The sequence below is a fragment of the Carassius carassius genome, chromosome 15 (assembly GCF_963082965.1).
Source record: "Carassius carassius chromosome 15, fCarCar2.1, whole genome shotgun sequence".
Lineage (NCBI taxonomy): Eukaryota > Metazoa > Chordata > Actinopteri > Cypriniformes > Cyprinidae > Carassius > Carassius carassius.
This window is the reverse complement of record NC_081769.1, coordinates 11068438-11090447: the sequence shown is the minus strand read 5'-3', so window position 1 is coordinate 11090447 and position 22010 is coordinate 11068438. Positions and strand designations below refer to the sequence as shown.

The 22010-nt window shown below is 34.8% G+C and overlaps 2 protein-coding genes across 2 annotated transcripts in view; both read right to left on the bottom strand.

Moving 5' to 3' along the window:
• gask1a (golgi associated kinase 1A) overlaps positions 1-8958 on the bottom strand; it is a 48183-nt gene extending 39225 nt beyond the window's left edge. Inside the window, exon 1 of the mRNA XM_059567349.1 lies at positions 8601-8958. Within this exon, the coding sequence (XP_059423332.1) occupies positions 8601-8603 (3 nt within the window). The 5' untranslated portion in view covers positions 8604-8958. The remainder of the gene's footprint in view (positions 1-8600) is intronic.
• Positions 8959-10410: 1452 nt separating this feature from the next.
• Positions 10411-21800, bottom strand: entpd3 (ectonucleoside triphosphate diphosphohydrolase 3). Its single transcript, XM_059566991.1, has 10 exons — positions 21684-21800; positions 20458-20580; positions 18972-19089; positions 18402-18561; positions 17904-18063; positions 17514-17741; positions 15915-16187; positions 14514-14624; positions 14245-14382; positions 10411-11169 (listed from the first exon to the last, which is right to left on the bottom strand). Exons 1-10 carry the CDS (start codon positions 21738-21740, stop codon positions 10978-10980), a joined length of 1560 nt encoding a protein of 519 aa, XP_059422974.1. The 5' UTR covers positions 21741-21800; the 3' UTR covers positions 10411-10977.
• Between the last annotated feature and the right edge of the window lie 210 nt (positions 21801-22010).

Here is a 22010-nt window from a genome sequence, read left to right as displayed (position 1 = left end):
ACACACACACACACACACACACATATATATATATATATATATATATATATATATATATGCTTAAAAAAAATACAGATATACAATATATATTAATATAATATATAAATATAAGTATATAGAAATATATAAACACATGCAGTATACAAACATATTCAGATCAGATGGAAATCTTACAATATGACTTACAGGTTTTGCAGCATCTTATTCAATTTTAAGATGTTACCTCAATTTTTGGATGCCATTGCATTCCATCTTACTGTGAATGGCAAATAATAATAATTTTAATATATTATTTTGCATTGATTTTATATTCCCTGCTGAATTGCTCTAATTTTATGAAAATTCCTTATTGTGATAGCAAAACAAAACAATAATAATAATAATATAATAAAATCACGCTTGCATTGAGAAACTCCGTAGCCCCCTAAGACTAAATAAAAAGTGTAATGTCAGCATAGCAGGATCTTCCATAGCATAACCGGCTGTGGGAAAACTCTGCTTGATGTATGATCTTTCATGCATTGTGCAAAGGTCAGCATTACCCTCTACCCATAAAGCAGGATCTGTGATACCATTGCATGCAGAAGTCAAATGGTTTGGTGTGAGGAAGGTACGGTGAGAGAAAGATTGAAAGAGAAAGAGAGAGGAAGAAAAAGAGATCAGCCATCTGCTGCCATGTCTGTCCTTCCTTCAGAGTGTCATCAGCGAGTGTCTTTCTTATTATGGAGCAGATGCTTTTGACACTAGTGTCATCCTGAAATATATAATGCGCAGCTCTGTGTGTAGGTTGAAAATGTGTCACTGACAGTCTGCTGCAGTCATTTATATTCACATACAAAAGCAACAGAGAAAAACAGCATACACCAACAACAACAAAGCAACTGGCTCTTGTGGACCAAGCTTTAGAAAGCTATATAAATACATAAACATATCACAAACTATGCATTAGATAAACAAAATAAACCATTATTAGCATAACAAAATGAGAAATATTTGATAGGCTAATTATTCTATGAAAAAAAAACTGCCATCATTTTGATATTTAGATTTTTACATATGCATTATTTAGTTTTGATCGTGAAGCTAATCATTTAACTACAATCTTTCAATAATATATTATTAGGAGACAGAGTGACAGCTGATATTTCTATGCATTTTATGCTGCTGCTATACAGTTTTAGATATTAGATATATATGTATATCCTTGATTACATTACAAGCTACCAGAATATAATCTTTTTGGCCATAAATATATATCAGGAAATTGCATTTTTTTGCTTAGTTTTGTTCTCTGAATAAAACTTTATTTCCTCCTGAAGTACTAGCTCCATATTCACCTCTATCATTCTACATCAGCCTAAAAAGCCTAATGTATCAAAAAGGACACTTACAACACATATGTACTTTTTATAGGTTTAATAAACCATATTATACAGTAGGTTCAATACACCATAAAAATCTAAGTGTTTTTTTTCTGACTATTTTTTATGTCAGGTTTTAAAGGGTTAAGAAAGTAAATCATGTATTTTTATTTTATGTTGCCTTTGTAGTCAGCTATATTTTCCTTTATTAGTATTTTAGCTGATATGATTCAGAAGAATATACTCCTAAATGGTGCATGTATGTCAGTAATTGTGACAGATTTGCTTGCATTTTAGTATTTGTAATTTCCCTGTTTTTTGGATGAAAAATTAAGAAGTGTAGTGTAAATGTGTGTGAGAGCTTTGTGTGGGGTTTTTGCTGCCCTATGTGTGACCTATATGACCGGGTCTGTCACTTACTAGAGGGAAGGATAATACTGTAATACTGTAAATTTAACCTTAATGCCCCCCCCCCCCCAATAACTGTGAGGAGTATGATTGAAATACTTTAATTGCAAACAGCTGCAGCTGCTTTGAACAGAGATTTCATAATCACAGAAGGATGCTGACAACTGAGTTAATCACAGATTTTTAGCAGGGCTTGCTACATTCACATTATCCACAATAAATTTTAAAACAGTGTTTTCTTTTCTAAACAATCTCCATCTTAGCATTATTATTATTATTATTATCATTATTATTATTATTATTATTATGAATTCCTCAGTCACGTTACTGTGCATGCATAAAAAGTGATAAAAGCTCAGTAAGATGATACAGAGAGACCACTTATAATGTTCTTATGTTCTCATATTCAACAAAATATTTCACTGTTCACTGTTGTGTCCAGGTCACACAAAACCATTCCATGTATGGTATGTATGTAAAATAAGCAATTGTCATGTTTTGCTGCAGAACAGCAGTTGCAAGTAAATATTCTGTCAGATTTTTAGGAATATAATAAAAAATACAAGACTATGAATGTGAATACCAGGCACAACAATGCTGGTACATATCTATTGGTACAATATGTGACACATGACTAAACACTTATCATAGTTTTTGAATACATCCATTTTCACAGTCCACACTACAATGAGAAAAAAGCATTTTTAAATGTATCCTCTTGGGAGAATGTCTTCAGAAACACTGTGTCAGTGTCAATGGAAAGGCCAAAACGTAGAGAAAAAGATGCATTTTCAAATTTATCCAGATTGATGTTGACTTAGACTTAAATGGAAGACCAGCGAGCTGAAGCCCCCTTAAATAGGGTCTACAACAATTGAGTACCACAAAAAAAGTATCAGTACCCAGACTGTCTTTAAAAATGACATTGTGTACATCTACCTCTGATCATTTTAGATCTGTTTGCTGGATGAACCCATGGAATTAAATACACAGGCTATACAGTAGATAACCTGCTTGCAATGTCTCCAGATTTAATTAAACACAAATATCATCATATTTCTTGATTATCTACATTTAGTCTCTCCCTGACACCGACTTGCTTCTAAAGCTCAACAAAAATTGTGTGCAGGTGCTGTTGCTCCATGGCAATTTGAGAAGCCATTATTACAATGTCACAACTTCCTCAGACAATCAATTCTAATTCCCTTGGTGGCTATCTCATTCTGCCATGCTCATTCGCTGCTCACTGCTCACTGGCTGCCGCTGATTAACAGGCAGACCAATAACATTGCAGAAATGACTTCTAGATAATGTTGTGTGAGTCAGAGTCAAATCTCAATCTATGATGAATTTACACACACACACACACACAAACACACACACACACACACACACACACACACACACACACACACACACACACACACACACAGCAGTACATGTAGTATATGATAGTACTTAAAGAACACTGTGTATTACTTATATACGCTTTGAATTTTTTTGATAAGTACTGCATCTTTTCCAGCAGGAAATTTGAACAGCTAATGATTTTACATAAAAGAAAGAAATAAGTTCTTGGGAATCTGGGACAGCAATGTCTAAAGTTATCAGTAGGAAATACTGCTCTCTCAGGAGTGACTGACTCAGCCAGGCAGTAACTGGCAAACTGGTTCCCTCTACCAGATGGCACAGATATTTTCAAACATAGATCCCTTCTTACAAGTGAATTCAAGATGTTCAGCAATGAGTCACATTTAACAGATGTTATGCATAAGTTCTGAATAAAACGCTAAACGTTTAAAACCTCACCTGCAAATGCTTCATCTCTGTGAAAGACTTCATTACAGTTTTTTATGATTTCTCACACACTAAAATTAAAAATAACACACAGTTAGTAAAACCTGACACTCAAAGAGCAAAACCTTCAGCCCAATTCTGCACAACTATAAGCACATTCTCAACCTCCCACTTTTTGCAAAACATTACACACATTGTTTTGCAGACACTAAACACACGTAGACACAGAAATCTAATATGATGTCACTTCTTTGCCATTTTAAGGCACTGCTTTCCAAAATATTAAATTTATGAACCAATTTATTAAACACGGCCATCAGGTGTGCATATACTTAACTGTAAACTCAACAATTAAGGTGTAAGCATAATGAAAAGGCAACAGGTGAATTTATGTTTTCAACAAAAATGAAAGGCAGCAGTGCAGGAAGAGGAAGCGGAATAGGGAAAAACATTTATGGCCACAGAGCTATTTTGAATGTCCCAGGTCAACGTAGTAGTAGCATCACAATATGCTGCAATCACACAGAATGGGGTCCTCCAATGGTATTTGCATGCCAAAATAGGTACGTACAGCACCGACTACATACTAAATACTGTTTTTAGACAGACTAAGTATTGGACAGCCTAGGTGTCTGGTTCCATTATTCCAGTACCTCCCACAACACTCTCCCTTCCTTTGCTTTTCCCCTTCTGAATGACAGTGGAAGGTTTATGATCTCCGACCCTATGTTTTACTCCTCCTTTTACTAAGGATTCACTATTCAAAAGGATTCCTTCCTCGCTATCTTGTGAGGGATGACATTGACTGTGGTATGGATGAGTTGGCCATGCGAAGAGTTGATGCTAAGATGTTTTCCCCCATCTCCACAAAAGTTTATGTACTGTACTATTTTGTATTTGGAATATGTTCTGATTTTCTGTACAAAACCTAATTGCAATGATGTACCGAACGATTTTACAATGTGGTGAGAAATACTATAAATATTTTCATAAATGGGCAGAACTTGTCTCATGTGTTGTGTAAGGTCAATATTTTCATGTACTTTAACAATATTAAAAAAAAAATCAAAAACTGAAATGTTACAAGGGTTTAAGATTGAGAACAGCAGTGTCTAAGTGGTTCAAACAGAATCCAACTGTATGTACCACGTGTGTGCCAAAACTGGGTTTTGTTAAATTATGTAAAGTAATCGTAAAAAAAACTGTAAAATGACAGTAATGTATTGGTTTTATTGTACTGGTTGTATTATATTTTCATGTTCAAGCTTTAAGAGACAGGTTTAGGGATGGCAATATCCTGTGGGTTTTCAGAATCTATAAATCTGTGGCAAATCTGGCATAAACCATTTTATTTTTCTTATCTTGTAGAAAAGTCATGCCAGCTATCATAAGCCAACACAAACAGAACAAACACTTAAACAGGACCTGCAGAATTACTGGAACAAAGTACTTGGATCTGAAAACAAAAGAGAAATCTGCCCATTCAAAAACTGGCAAGAAATCTGAGATATACACATAGGCATGATTAGAGAACACAAACGAATGATACAAATAAACCAGACAATGCACTACAAATAGTGTATTGTCCACACAGGAAAGACCACAATTGGACAACTGCAGGAGCTTTTAGCATCCTGGTGTCAACAATACTGCAACCTGCAATTAAGCACCATCTCCATGCCAACAAACCATTTGGAAGGATTGCCAGAATAAAACCCCTTTGCTCTTGCCAGCTTTTAAGTGCCAGGGGTTTCCTTTTGTTCAAAAAAAGGAAATCGACTAGTATGGTAAAAAAAAAACAAAAAAACAAACACAGCATTCTGGCATAGGTTTAGTGCAAAAGGGTTTGGTGGAAAAGGGGTTATCTTATACAGACAATAAGCAAATCTCCCTGCGAGGTATGATTATTTGGTTTTAGTTTCAAAACACCTTGTAATCTTATTAAAATACCTCCAGATGGATTCTAGACTAAATTCCAGCTTTAACATCAACATCTGGATGCCAGTATCAGTAGGCATGGAACAGTTTGTCTCGCAATGCCGTGTATACACGCATTATTTCGGAATTTTTTCATTATACTCCTAAAGGTAAATTTTTTTGATTCGTTTTTTTTTTCTAAGAGTGTAGTAATACAATAATAGTAGCAGCAGTTTTTTAATATTGTTGTAGTGTTTGTTATGTTGCCAGGATTAATGCCACATATACAGTGTTGGGGAGTAACTAGTTACATGTAACAGCGTTACGTAATTTAATTACAAAAATATAGTAACTGTAATTAGTTACAGTTACTACGAAAAAATGAGTAATTAAATTACAGTTACTTATGAAATTTTTTACGATTACAAAGGGGATTACATTTGAATATTTACACACATCCACATACAGATTTAACTGATTTCTTTCCCAAATCGCACTGACTATGGTTCGTAGAATCCAGTCATAAAAACGGAATGCCTAACGCGGACGGAATATGCCACATTTTGGATGACTAAATCAAAAGTAGGTCAGTACACTTGAATGCACATTCTGCGTGTCTGTGGAAATCAGGCGCGGACTGGACACCGGGAGAACCGGGACAATTTCGGTGGCCTGGCAGCCGATTTTGCCCCACTATTTAATATCATTATTGTATAATTGCCTGCCGAATGTACTAAAGCGATCATTTGCGAATCCGCCATTTGATAATTAAATCTCTAATAAGTCATGAAGTGTTAGTCATGACTCGCGCGCTCTCCGCGCCTCCGCCAAATGGTTTGGATCAGACTCAGAGTAATCAATGCGAGAGAGAGAGAGAGAGAGAGAGAGAGAGAGAGAAAGAGAGAGAAAGAGAGAGAGAGAGAGAGAGAGACAGAGAGAGAGAGAGACAGAGAGAGAGAGAGAGAGAGACAGAGAGAGAGAGAGACAGAGAGAGAGAGAGAGAGAGAGACAGAGAGAGAGAGAGACAGAGAGAGAGAGAGAGAGAGAGAGAGAGAGAGAGACAGAGAGAGAGAGAGAGACAGAGAGAGAGAGAGAGAGAGACAGAGAGAGAGAGAGAGACAGAGAGAGAGAGAGAGTAGAGTGGACTGGGGAAGCGCACAGCTGGAGCAGAGAAGCAGAACTAGTGTTCAGGGTTTCAGGTCAGTTTCATCTGTAAAGATGCTTTTTTGTCTTTGTTTTTTTATTTATTTAATCAAGCAGCAGCACGTTGCTCATCAGTCATCACTCAAAAAAACTATATAAAGGACATCATTATTATCAGTTGTAATGTTACAGTAGGAATTTATCTGAAAAACAATCAGATTTTTTTTTATAGGTTTAGGGGAGCTACGACAGACAACAACACAACCCTTACGAAAATTAACATTTTAATATTTAACTATAAATCCAGAGAAAATGGTTACTATTGTTTAACTGTGATCACCAAAAATAAAAATTTAAAAATAAATACAAATCCATTTGCAAAAAAAAACAAAAAAACAAGGTTATTTTACTTTTATATAGGCTAAAAAAAGCAAGTCAATTTTTGTAAGGAAAACATGACTCGTGTACAGTATTAGGATTTTTCTATAAAGATATTGTAGTATTGTAGAGTATTGTATTGTATAGTTTTGTTCAATCTTGAGTATTAAAGTCATGAGAGAGATGGATAACAGGGCAAAATAAAGAGACTGAAGAGAAAAATGGAAGTGAAGGTGCAGTTCAGGAGAGAACTTATAATTATTTTGCATGTCCCCAAATTAAAGATTTAAAATAGATAAAAAATAGTTTTGTCCATGAATTTGTTTGTATGAGTTTGAATTTTCCAGTCTGAATTTTTTTTCCCAGTCCGCCCCTCCTGTAAATTAATGGCAAAGACATGGTTTCATTTACTACACATAGGCCTACTGAAGCTTGCAGTGTTTTCAACCTCTGCTGCCTCAATATAGGAGTACACGAGCACATAAACATAATTTCTAGAACTGCTCTGTGTCACTTCATGTGCATTTTACTTATTTTGAGAAAACTATCATCATATACAGAGACAGCAGTTTAAAAAAAACACCAATGTTTAGGAGTTTATTACACAGAATACGACACATGCTTATTAGATAACTGTATTTAAGTTGATGTATATGCTTTTATTTATTATTCTTTAAATTTCACAAATTTAGAAAAGTAATCAAAAAGTACTCAAAAGTAATTAGTTACATTACTTTAATAAAGTAATTGAAAAAGTTACACTACTATTACATTTTAAACAGGGTAACTTGTAATCTGTAACCTATTACATTTCCAAAGTAACCTTCCCAACACTGCACATATAACATAATAAGCAGGTAAGATTTTAAGCTTTGCATTAGGGTCCTTTTATTTTGCAGTAACATCTGGCTGGATGTTCTACCATCAAAGAGTCTTCACTGAATGCACGAGTGATCCATATCAAAGATTACTTTAAATAATTTTACTTCATAAAACATTAGATTCATCGCAGTCTTTCAGTGATCAGCAGATAAAGTCCACATGCATTTTTCATTGCCTTCTCTGCAAATAATTGCAATGCAATGCTTGGTAACTGCAACCTAACCCTCACAGGCAAGAACGCCTGTCTTTGGGTCTGCTGGGGTCTGCTGAGGAGGGCTGGAGCTAGGATGAATGATTCAAAGAATTCTCAATGCTGAAAAACATTAGGCACTGTTGTACAACTCTTGCATTATTGAAAACAAAGACTTTCCTGCCGAGTATAAAGACACACATCAGAAGTCTGATCTTAATACACACAATGTGCTTTAGTGCCACGTTCTGCAAAGAGCACTATTTTGAGCTATTTGATTCTATTTTTACTGAATTCAGATACATTTTAAAAGCAACACTTTTATCCAGTTTTGTGAAGGTTTGCATTGTGAGTTAAACAATAAAAGCTCATCTCAAAAAATATTCATTGAGTATTTAATAATTCACCACTAAACATGACCTGTGCAATATAAACTCTAGGAAAGCAGTCAATGTGCAAAAGTAATTACAAACAAATCATTCTGAGCTAGTATAACAATGAAAAGTTCTCAATTGGACACTTACCATTATAAAAACCACTGATAGACGTCTAATGTGTTCCGGCTGTACAATCACAGCATCAGCGCCACATCATCTTCATTCCTGCACTCCTCATCCATGCAAATACAGTATTATTCATGATGTAAACCTTCTTTAAGTTACTCTCATCTTAGCTGGACCGGTTTATGCATGAGATGGATCCAAAGTCACATTGTTTAGTGACTTTCCCTGGGTTTATTCTTGAGTTTCCATTGCAAAGTTTCCAAAGTCTCAGAACAAAGCTCTGATCTCTAGCAACACATTGCAGGAGGACGGTGGACTTGAGAAGGGAAAGCAGAGTGGATGTTTGGAGAGGAATGTGCTGTGTAACATGAGAAGAGACTTAAAAAAAAGAAAAAAAGAGAACATACTGAGGAGATTTATTGTCGTGGGCTGGGCTCTCTTAGTGATTTCACAAATGTTGTATGTAATCTTCATTTAATTTTTGTGTAAACAAAATCCTCAAGCAGAAGACAATTAAACTTACAGTGGTAACTAATTTCAATCAAAGTTACAGCTACTGTTAATTTTGGGAAAATATTTCTGTGGGAACTTGGTGTTAACCTCGACTGTCATCTAAAAAAAAGTAACAAAATGATGAAATGTTCTGACACATTAAATGATCATGTCAGAGTACAAGAACAGTTACTTTGGTGAATTAGAGGATGAAATGTAGGGCTTTGTAAAACTATTTCATTCACATTTTTACAAAGAAAATGATTTATATCAGTTGTATTGTTCAAAAAATATTTCACATTTTGGTTCACTATCCATAAAGAGTACTTCTAAAAAATAATTAAGGCACCTTGAGAATGTATTTTCGGACTGTACTGTCCTCTTCTGGTAGAATGGTGAGTAACAGAAGGAGATGATTGGGAAAAAGGCAAGTACATTGAGCAATGTCTCTCTCTCTCTAATATCGCACAGGAATCTTGTTTGGAAGAAGAAAAAGAAGAAAACCCACTGGAGCCGCAATAAAAATAAATAAATAAATAAATAAATAAATAACAAAAAGCTAACAACACCTCTGATTTTACAGAGGAGGAAGATGCAGAATATGTGAACAACTGTATTTATTTGCAAAACAGCCTCACATTTACTGAATTTTAAATAATTCTGTAATATTTCAACAAACAATAAAACACTTAGAATTTAAAAACCTTTATGGATACTTTTATACTTGTTTTGCATTTTCAATAATATTATTGCTGAATTGCATCTAATAAAATCAAATGCATATACAGTAAATATATACAGTATGCTCTGTATACATTTTGACTTGATATTCTTTATCTTATTCCAAAGAAAACTAAATTAAACAAATTAAAATCATTCCTATTCTCCTATAAAGAAATTTGGATAAAATTTTTATGTTCGAACTGAATTTTCAGATTTATTTAGAATATATTTCTTATGTATTTGTTTTGCTGAGCCTGGTTTCTCCTAAGGTTATTATTATAATTATTATTACCCTTCTTCTCCATTTCTGTCACCAGTGGATTTTGGGTCCCTTTCCATTGTTGACTTTACCCTTTGTACAAACAAGGCGATGACATCAAGGAATCAACACTGAGCTGACTTTACCTGGAAAATTGAATGTTTACTATTGTTCTCTTTAAAGAGCTGCTTTACAGCATAATTAACATTTTATTGCATTGTGGAAACATTATTTTCCTGTTTAACACTGTAAAGCTGCTATGACACAATCTGTGTCATGTAAAGCACTATATGTGTAAAATAAAGATGACTTGACTTGTCTACTGTATATAAAAAGTGTCCTTAGAATTAATTTTACTTACTTTAATAGCATTACATGTCAAATGCCATCAGTTGAAATACATAATCACCAGTCCTCACTGCACATTAATATTGTATTAACAATCATAACATTTATTTAGAGTAATATGACATATTTCGTCCAAAGACGACGTGTGCTGAAGAGCACATGCAGAAATACACATGTATGATACATAAAGGATGATGCAGTTGAACGAGACAAACATTAGATGCAATACACAATCAAAACATTGTCAGGACCTAATAGATACTTTTCACTGTAAATATGCTAAAATCTTGTCTTAGTCTTCAGTGTTTTCATTCAAATCCCCAGTACAAGACTTTGCTACTGCATTCCTGGGCTAGAAAGACCTGTACACTGCCTTTTTGGATAGAATGACATTGAATACAGGTTTGGTGTTCACATCAGGTGTCTTTTTTTAACCTTAGCACCGCTGAACCTTCTTATAATTATAATCTTTCTTTAGCAGGTAATTCTGCATTGACACATCAAAATCTCTCCTGGTTTACAATACCTCCCTGGGTGAAACACTAGTCTTGCAGACGAGAACTCAGTACAAGAACCTCAATAACAAAAGCGCACCAGCGCAATGACGAGGTACGTAAGGGTGATAATAGTCAAAGCAGAGAACAGCAGGAGGAGACCAGTAAAGAGGACGTTGTTAATGGGTAGCTTGATGATTTTCCCTTCGGCTGGGATCATGTTGGAAAGTGCAAGCATGTAGCCCAGGGACCACGCTATACTGGTCTTATTTACCTGTGAAACACAAAGAGACATATGGAGAGGTCCAGTTCATTTCAGAGTTTTGATAGACAGAACTGATTTGCTGGAGGGGGAGAGAATATCATTGGTAGATATTTGACATCACAGTCATGCGCTGATACAGGACATAGGTTACTAGATTCGACGTGTGTTCCTTAAAATTCAGGTGCTAAGAAATGCATTAACTGTGAAAAGACATTTAAATGAATATTTCTGGTTTACAGTATTCTGTAAAAATTCATGTTTAACTTGCCATTTGTTTGTAATTATTTGTAAAGTTTATCAACCAATTTCTGAGTTTTAGTGTCTTATGTGCAGTATTTGCAATGTTGTAATGTGTTCAGATTGCAAAAATCACAAAATTAGTAGAATACTTGGCATATTTAAGAGGTTTCAGTTGTTTTTGTTGAATTTGCCATTACAATACCCATATAACAAACTATTTCCGGAACGACCTGCGATGGAAGGAATCTGCTGGAACATTCAAAATGATGGACTGGCCACCTCAAAGTTTAGACCTCAACCCCATCAAATTTGGGGCAAGTTGGAATATAAACTGGAAAGATCTATTGTACAGTCAAAGGAAAGCCTTTGGCTTGAGTTGCAGAAGGCATGAGGTTAGCATTAGTGTTCTCAGGAAATATATTGACACTATGCCAGAGAGATGTGCTGCTGTAATTGCTGCAAAAGGTGGACATACCAAATATTAAAGTTAAAAGTGCATAAAAACAGTACGACTCAATTCATCAAGTTTTGTTGTACTCAGAACTACCATCTGCATGTTTGATCAACATTATGAAATTAAATAATATTTTAGAGGCAAAAAAAAAAAAAAATCAGATCTTCAGATCTGTCAGGTGTTCTAATAATTTTGGCCACCACTGTACAGCCGTGGCCAAAAGATTTGAGAATGACACAAATATACATTTTCACAAAGTCTGCTTCTACAGTGTTTTTAGATATTTTTGTCAGATGTTACTATGGTATACTGAAGTATAATTAAAATTACAATTAAAATGAAATGTATGCATTTAGCAGATGCCTTTATCCAAAGCGACTTACAGTGCTTTCAGGCTAACATTTTTTTCATTTTATTTTATTTATTTATTTTTTTAAATTTTTTACCTAACATGTGTTCCCTGGGAATCGAACCCACAACCTGTTGCGCTTATTAAAAAATTTAATGAATGAATTTAATTTAATTAATTCATTAAATTAAGTGAATTAAATTCTTCTAATTTAATTCACTTATTAAATTAGAAGAATTTCAGCCCTGGCAAGCTGTCAATAAACTTCTGGGCCACACCCATACTGATGGCAGCCCATTCTTGTATAATCAATGCTTGGAGTTTGTCAGAATTTGTGGGTTTTTGTTTGTTCACCCGCCTCTTGAGGATTGACCACAAGTTCTCAATGGTATTAAGGTCTGTGGAATTTCTTGGCCATGGATCCAAAATTTAGATTTTTTGTTCCCCAAACCACTTAGTTATCACTTTTTCCTTATAGCAAGGTGCTCCAGCATGCTGGAAAAGGCATCGTTCATTGCCAAACTGTTCTTGGATGGTCAGAAGTTTGTACCATTCTTTATTCCTGCTGTGTTCTTAGGCAAAATTGTGAGTGAGCCTTGGCTGAGAAGCAACCACCCCAGTCCTCAGCTGTCCAATCCCTGTACCTTTTGGAGAATATCAGTCCATCCCTGATATTTTTCCAGGAAAGAAGTGGGTTCTTTGCTGCCCTTTTTGATACCAGTCCATCCTCCAAAAGTCTTGGCCTCACTGTGCATGCAGATCGAGCGGCAACCTCCCGCTCTCTCTCTCTCTCGTGAAGCCTGCAAAAGGGAGTCAATCCCATAGACTCCCCATGTTAAAATGCCCAATTTTACAGCAGAAAATAACGTTTACAGCTTGGTTCAAAAAAATGATTTTGGTCTATATAGCTAATTTTGCCCTTCATGACAACTGTGAGGAGGTTGAATTTTTTATAACTCATCAGTTTAAATTATATTAAGGGTGTGGTCACTTGAGTGACAGGTGGATTGCCGCTGCTGTCACTGCTGTCGAGCTAGGTGGGCGTGGCTTCAGCAACCAGCTCCCACCTTTTTGCCCATTTTCGATTGTCCGGGAGAGTCACGCGGTGACGCATTGCCATGATGGCGACGGCTCGCTCTGCACACTTTTGGCTTCAAAAACGCTCTTCAGGAGTCTACGGGTGACATCATGGACACTACGTCCATGTTTTTATACAGTCCATGGTGCAGATGCACTCACACCTGACAGCTGCCATTCCTGAGCAAACTCTGCACTGCTGGTGCCCGGATCCCACAGCTGAATAAACTTTAGGAGATGGTCCTGACACTTGCTGGACTTTCTTAGGTGCCCTGAAGCTATCTTAACAGCAATTTAACCTCTCCCTTTGAAGTTCTTGATTATCTGATAAATGATTGATTTGGGTGCTATTTTACTAGCAGCATTATCCTTGCCTGTGAATCCCTTTTTGTGCAAAGCAATGATAACTGCACATGTTTCCTCGCAGGTAACCATAGTTAACAGAGGAAGAAAATTATTTCAAGCACCACCTTCCTTTTAAAGCTTCCAGTCTGTTATTCTAAATCATTCAGCATGACAGAGTGATCTCTAGCCTTGTCCTCGTCAACACTCACACCTGTGATAATGAGAGAATCACTGACATGATGTCAGATGGTCCTTTTGTGGCAGGGCTGTAATACAGTGATTATGCTTCTGGGATTAAGTTAATTTTCATGGCGAAGAGGGACTTTGCCACCAATTGCAATCTGATCACTCTTCATAACATTCTGGAGTATATGCAAATTGCCTTCATAAAAACTGAGGCAGCAGAATTTGTGAAAATTAATATTTGTGTCATTCTCAAAACTACAATGATAGCAATATTTTCCTCTTTTGATGTGTATCTGGTTTAAAGCAGTACTAAGTTTATTTGTAATGAGATTAGTTATTTTTGTAAACCAATAAACAGTGAAATACATTTGGCCTTTGTCAGAATCCTGCTAGAAATTGTGAATATACCAAAAAAAGAAAAAAAGATATGTACCTCTTTCTGAAAATTTAGATTTTTCCAGTTGTCTGTGTTGAACTTGTAACCGTCTGCAAGAATGCTGTGCACATAATTTGCAGAGTAGCAGTAGGACTTCAGATGGATTTCTCTGATGTTTTTGTTGGATGTCTTGAGCTAAAGGGGGTCGGGGGACATTAAAAGGTTGGTTTATTGATTTTACACATCAATCAAATCTACACAAAGAATCATTTATTCCAGTCTCTGTTATCCTACCAGTCATGATTATGCAGTTGGTCAATACTCACAGTCTCCCAGTCCTTTGAGCAAAACTGTTTCATGTTCATGTTGAAAGTCTCCATACTTTTGGATCCATTCACTTTAAGAGCCCAAGCAGTCCAGTAGAAGCCTGCATAAGCCTAAACAAAAATGTCGGAACGTTTGGTCACAATAACATGCAAGGAATTAATGACATTTGCCATTATTGAGGTTTAACCATAAAGGCACCCATTTGATTTGAGAGCTACATTACATCATTGAGATCACACAAAGCTACTATATGGCTTCCAAAGCCTTGGTGTATAGTATACTTCTCTTCTTTTACGGTGAATTAGATGTCCTTTTTAGATTTTGTTTGTTATTTTTATTTATTTATTTTTTATTCTCCTTTTGCATTCAACAGACAACATAACAGCATACAAGTTTTAAATGACATGCGGTTGAGTAAATTATGGCAGAATTTTCATTTTTGGGTGAAATATTAACTAGTTGTTTAGCATGCATATTACTAGCACAGTGGCTGTTTATTAGCACACATTAATTCCTTATTCTGACCATATTTTAGATCCCTTAATCCTACCCCAAACCTAAACGTAACAACTACCTTACTAACTATTAATAAGCAGCTAGGATTTAATTGAGTGAAAACTCTTAGTTATTGAAAATGTACTCCCTAATCTAAAGCATTACCACTATTTCTGCTACAGCATGTAACTTAACTAAGAGAAATGCAACCTGTCCTCCAACCAATACGCTCGTACAGGTCGTTTGTCCAAATCCCTGAAATACAACCCATCAGAGCGTATACTACAATTGCGCCCCTATCGGCAAAAGGCCGTTTTCATATTAATGTTTTGTACTCTTTTATTTGCACTCTGATTTGCATTTCGTGTAGCTCAGTTGGTAGATTATTGCGTTAAACCTTGATAGGTAATCATACTATTATGGGTTCGATCCCAGGGAATGGACGTGCACGAAAATGTATATGCTCAATAGATCATAATTTATCATGATTTCTGTGAGGGTTAGGTTTAGGGGTGGGGTTAGGTGTGGTCATTCGAATGAATAAGCCACCTAGTAAAATATGTAGGAAATACTGTGAGATTTTTTTTTTTTTTTTTTTTGCATTATTGACACACTGTTTTCCTAATGAATTGTTCAGTTGCTTTGACACAATGAATTTTGTTTAAAGCACTATATAAATAAAGGTGACTTGACTTGACTTGATCAGTGTAAAAAGCCCACACATTGCATTTAAATAAACGTGCGTTTTGATTGGTAATGACGTTATACGTCATTTCATGATGACAGACGCAACGCGATACTGTTTTTATTTTTACGCCCGCTAGAGGACGCTTAACTTTAAAACGTAAACATAGGTCATAATAAGGTGCTTGCACAAACGACCTATATGGTCGTTTTATGCCTACCATGAAGTCTCCACTGAGTGGTGGTTGATAAATTCCATCGAAGGAACAGTTTTCAGTTCCCTGGCAGGATGTCAGGTTAAAGATACTGCTAACCAATAATTTGCACCCTTCAGGGTCACTCTGTCCAAAAAAATAAATATTTCGCTTTGGACTATACTTCGTTGGAAGATCATTCTGTGTACATTCACTGCCAAAAACCTCCTCTGCAAGCATGGAGTTATTGTAGCCAAAATGATAACAGGGGTGCTTCACATTAGCCCAGTTGGTGGATTCCTGGGAAAGAGAGAAAGAGAGAGAGAGAGAGAGAGAGAGAGAGAGAGAGAGATCATGACAACTATGTAAAATGATACTTAAAGCCTTTATAATGCATTATAAAAGGTAAATAGAGGTTATAATGTATTATAATTATTCATAATGTGTAATTTATTACATTATATCTTGTCGTAAATATTACAAATGAATTTAAAATACATAGTGTAACAATGAATTGATACTGTAAATGTTATAATTCATTAACTGTGGTCACAATTATTCATGAGATTGTACAATGCATTATAACGTGCATTACAAGGCATAAGTAATACATTAAAACAAATAAAGTGTTACCTTTTTATATTGATAATAGGTAATTGGTCATTAAAATAGTTAATCATTAAAATAAAAAAAAATGAAGTGAAAATTGCCCAACTTGTTGGCAAAGGTTATTTACGCTAGTTCTGCCCACCACTATCTGGTTGAGATAGACAAAATTACAAAAGAATCCTGACAATCAAATGGGCTGGTACATCCACCATGACACGTACAGCTCCAGTTGTGCACGCTCAGAACTATGGCTCATGCTCAATCCTCTTCCTGGAACACATTTACTGATCAGCAGGTTCAATATGGTTAGGGAAAGATAAGATCCCATTAAGCCAGCATACATTGATGTTCGTATCATATACACGGGATATGTTGTTATTCTTGAACAATATTTAACAATGTACTACAACTACAGTGAAGTTCAAATAATATCTGCCACTATTTGCACTACATTTAAATAGCATTTAACACTATTTAATAAATTGGAAAACACTTCAACCGCTGGGGTGGGACAGACCACCTTTGATGTGTTTAAAACAAGTCTGTTTTAATGTTAGGATAGTTTTATGTTAGGAAATACCTAATACAGTACAATGCATTTAAAGAAAATATTAATATAAACATTTCTGGTAGAAATCAGGACAATATAATGAAATTAATTTCTCTTTTTTAACCCTACATTAAATGGCTGATATTAGTGCAATCTGTACAAGTGTTGACATTGCATTGTTCGGGGAAACGTTAAGCATAAGCTATGGGGTTAATTGCATGTCTCAGCAAAAATGGATTTTAGAAAAAAGGTTTTAGGCATATTTTGCAGATCAGTGTCTTTGTGTACTGATGGAAGTGAAGCAAATAGAAGCGGTCTAACAGGTACAATTCATATGCAATCTAAAAGAAAAATCCAATGTGGATCTAAAATGTTTTACCTACTGTATCATAAATAAAACATATTTATATTTTATGAAACAAGTAATGCACACTAATTCATTTGACAATGACATGAGTGTACTCTACCTTTGCAAGTTTGGCCAAAACTCTCTTCTCAGCTTCATTTTTCCCATAGCAGAGGAAACTGTGAGTATAGATGTTGTATTCATAGCCATAGAGTGAAACCTTAATGAGGTCTTCACCTTTGGCATCATCAGAAGTGGCAAAGGCAATCTGGGTGGAGGCGCCACCCAAGTCCAATGAGCCAACTGTCTCAGCCCCATGAGGATGTACCCAGGCATTCCAGAGATTTTTCTATAAAACAGACTAAAGTTAAAAATGTAAAAAGTTCAATAAATCTCTGTTTTCTGTACTTTTTGTTCAGATTCAATATTGTGTAATAAAATGACTGTACCTTAAAAAAAAAAAAAGAATCAAAAGATCCCCACTGCCCAGTAAAGCTGCCCATGGACTGACCTCTAGGAAGTTCCCCTTCAGGTAGTTGACGGTGATCCAGCCATAAAGGCCTTCTTCCTGTCCAGAGATAATGGAGGCATTTTGAAAATTGAAAGGAAGAGAGCTAAGGTAGTTCTTGATGGTTTTCAGAATAGCGTTGGAAGTCTCCTCATCTTTCATACTGTGTAAAAAAATAATAATAATAAAAAATATAAATTATTGCAACGATATGGCATGCATCGTGTCAGTTTAACTTTGTGGCAACTATATATTTCGATATTTCTTCGTTGATTGATTTAAAATGTATTGTTATTTGAGAAATAACACTTTGGACATAATTGTAACTCTCTGAACATGCGCATAAGACCAATTTTCTTTTATTTAATATTTTGCTATTCATATTTAATTCTGTTCTCTAACACTGAACTCTCAGTATCACAGTAAATGACTCAACTGATAAATATAGCAATAGAGATACGAACATAAAAAGAAAATATATATATAAAAAAGGATTCTTACTGTAGAAGCCTCATCCCTGCTGTTGCCCCAAGGAAGACTGGGGTCGAGTTATGCCGATGGGAGGGAATGGCCTCAGTTATATATGCTATGCAATCTTTTAAACTCTCCCATGTCTTTTTATCCTGATCCGCATCTTTACCAAAATCTGAAATGCCAGGGCCTTGAAAAGACACATTTTATTATTACATTACCTTCTGTAATGTATAAAATGTTTAAGTTTCATTATTATTGTATCACTGCCTATGTTAAAAGAGTAGTAAAGAACAGTAGTAAAAGAGAGTAGTAAAGAACTATACTTATTATTATTTTTTATATAAGATAATTATTAATTTACCAAAAATGTTTTTTTCACTTTTTCTATTTCAATAAATGTTGTGAAGAACAGTCTACCTGCATTTATTATTATTATTATACTTATTATTATTACACTACTTATTATTATTATTATTATTAATGTTTTTTTTTTTTTTTTTTTTTTTACATCATGGCACACCCAACTTGGGCAGAATTCATGGAAAGTTCCACTAATATCTCTGAGCTGTTCACTGTAAAGAATAAGTTGATCAGTACCTTGAACCTGACACTTTTTGGTCTCCCTCACAACCCCAGTGTTGTTTTCTTTCTCGGCAGGCCACTCATAGAGATACACAGTGGTCCTGGAGGAGCCTGCATCCAAAACAATACCATACTGGAGACAGAGAGAGAGAGAGAGAGAGAGAGAGAGAGAGAGAGAAAGAGAGAGAGAGAGAGAGAGAGAGAGAGAAAGAGAGAGAGAGAGAGAGAGAGAGAGAGAGAAAGAAAAAGAGAAAGAGAGAAAGAGAGAGAAAGAGAGAGAGAGAAAGAGAGAGAGAGAGAAAGAGAGAGAGAGAAAGAGAGAAAGAGAGAGAGAGAGAGAGAAAGAGAAAGAGAGAGAGAGAGAGAGAGAGAGAGAGAAAGAGAAAGAGAAAGAGAAAGAGAAAGAGAGAGAGATTCTATTTTACCATCTTCTATTTTATTTTTATTTTTTATTTTATTTCTTACTTATACATTCACATACACTAATTCACTTTGCACTACATGGTTAATACTTTTTTATATATTTTATTATAACTATTTTTTTTTCTTTCTGTTAATACATATGTGCACTATTTGTAAGCAGCCCAGCTGCAACTGCTTGCCAATACAAATGTACAGTTTTTGTCATGCCAATAAAGCACACCTAGATTGATATTGAGAGAGAGAGAGAGAGAGAGAGAGAGAGAGAGAGCAACAGAAGTGATGAAAGACATTATTACAGTAACTGTCACCACCAAATTCTCTTTCTTTCAAAGCCATAAAGAGCTTATTCATTTGCACTCTCCACAAAATGCATTGGTGAATAGCAATTTGACATGGTCTCAATCATGACTGAGTGAAGCAGTCAAGAGCAGGCATGTCTAATTGCCTGAAGCCCCTTTTGGAAGAAACTAACAAAAGTATATTTTTTTCCGTTGGGAAAATATTCAAAGATTGACTTCATGAGTCATCAAAAGGATCATCTATTTAAAGATTAATGATGCATTGTTTTATGGAACTAAATAACTCCATCAATGGTGATTATCCACTGAAAGTAGTTTTTGTGTGTAGAAAAATAGGTTTCCAGTGAGTGTTGTAAAAAAAAAAATATATATATATTGTTTTCACTGAGTAATAGGAAGCTGAAAGTAGTATTATGTAAAGTCATAATCCGTAAATCATAACTATAATAATCTTTCACCACATTTTGCCCACTATTCATCTGTAAATGAATAGTGTTCCATATGTGTGATGTGTGATGTTTGTTTTTCAACACTTATTAGGAATGTTACATAAGCTGAACATACAAACATTCATGTGTAACATATAGTTTAACCACATATTACATATTATTAAACAAATAATATTATATATTATTCATTAACAAATTAATGAGTTAATTATACTAACCAATTATACTTTCATGCCTCATAATTTTATACACTTTAAAGGGAACCCAGTTTATTGGTCAGTTTAATAGGCTCCGACTTGTATCATGCATGTAAAAATTACATAATTTTACCTTTAATCCACGGGATATATAAGTCTTCTTATGAGTTTGCACAACTGCTATAGATATGATGACTGCTATGCTGGCCAGCATAAAGGCGGCGGCAAAAGCTATTGCCACTTTTGCCATCCTCACCTACAGACAAAAAGATGAATATATCAAAAATCCAGCTTAATTCTCATGCAACTAATAGCTGAAAACTATTTATAATAAAAGATTGTTGAAAAAAAGAATAAAAAACGTACAGTTTTTATTTGCTATTATTTTACAAAACTATATATATTGTCATGCTTTGAATCTAGACATCAATCAATCATTTATCCAACATGCACATAAAAAGGTTCAAATGTGCATTTGAAATTATGAGGTGAGCTTTAAATTTTAAGGCAACTTAATGCAACCTTGTAATCACGATGCTTCAATTTAGATATTATCTAATCAATTTAGATATTATGTAATAAAGCATTTATTTATTATTTATTTTTTAACTGACAAAATCATTTTACAGTGAATGATTGAGGAAGAGGGTTACTTGTTGAGCCTGGGAACTGTTAATAAAAATGTTACTTTCTAAATGATTTGCCCAACTAATGACTTTCAGCATTTGCTTGGATGTTTTTTTTTCTGTTTTTTTTTTGTCATGTTGTGAGATTTGGGAAACTCTTCCAGACACTGTCAAGTCCACAGGCACTCTGTTAATCAAAGGTTTGTCATCTTCTGTAAAAATGGTCTGGAGCACACTCAGTTTTGTACCCTACTCAACCAGATGTAAGTATGTTCTCATATCATCCTGGAGCCTCTTACTCTAACCCATATTATGGTTTCAGTTTCTAATTTGATCAAAGAAAGTGGTTAGCGTTTTGAACTCAAAGACATACAGTATTAACATCATTTTAATACTGCTTCTGTGCTGTCATCCAAAACATCTTACCATGGAATTGTTTATTTAAATTATATATTATATACACATATATTAATTTTGAGATGCGAGCCCACATATTGTTCTTTTGTAAAGGTACTGTATATATAACATTATATTGCAGATTTCAAAGATATCATAACTCTCAATAAAAGAGAACAAAATCAAAATCAATGAAATTCTCTATTAATCGAAACACATCTGTTCTATGATCTGATACATGATCTGATAAGAAAACAAATATCAAATACAAAATACATACATTTCTGTAACAATCATACCATTATTAATACAGTGATAAAAATGTTTATTTGCTTACCCCTCTGCGTGAGGCTGTTGTAAGGTGGTCTGAAGATTGTGACTCTTTATTGATCATTCTGTCCAGACATGCAAGACTGTAAATGTGTAACTGTGCTTGGATGTGTGTGAGAGTGTGTGCATATGTTTGTGTTTGAAAAAGCAAGCATGAGGAGACAGAATGGGAGGGGTTTGGCTGTCACTCCCCGTAAGCAGGATCTCACCATTAAAGTTCATTAGAAACTCTACCCATTCAGATGGATGTTAATAAGGAAAAGACCATACACACTTGTCAACTTTTCTAAAAATAATCAGATAATATTACTAGCTATTTATTTATTTTTTTTGC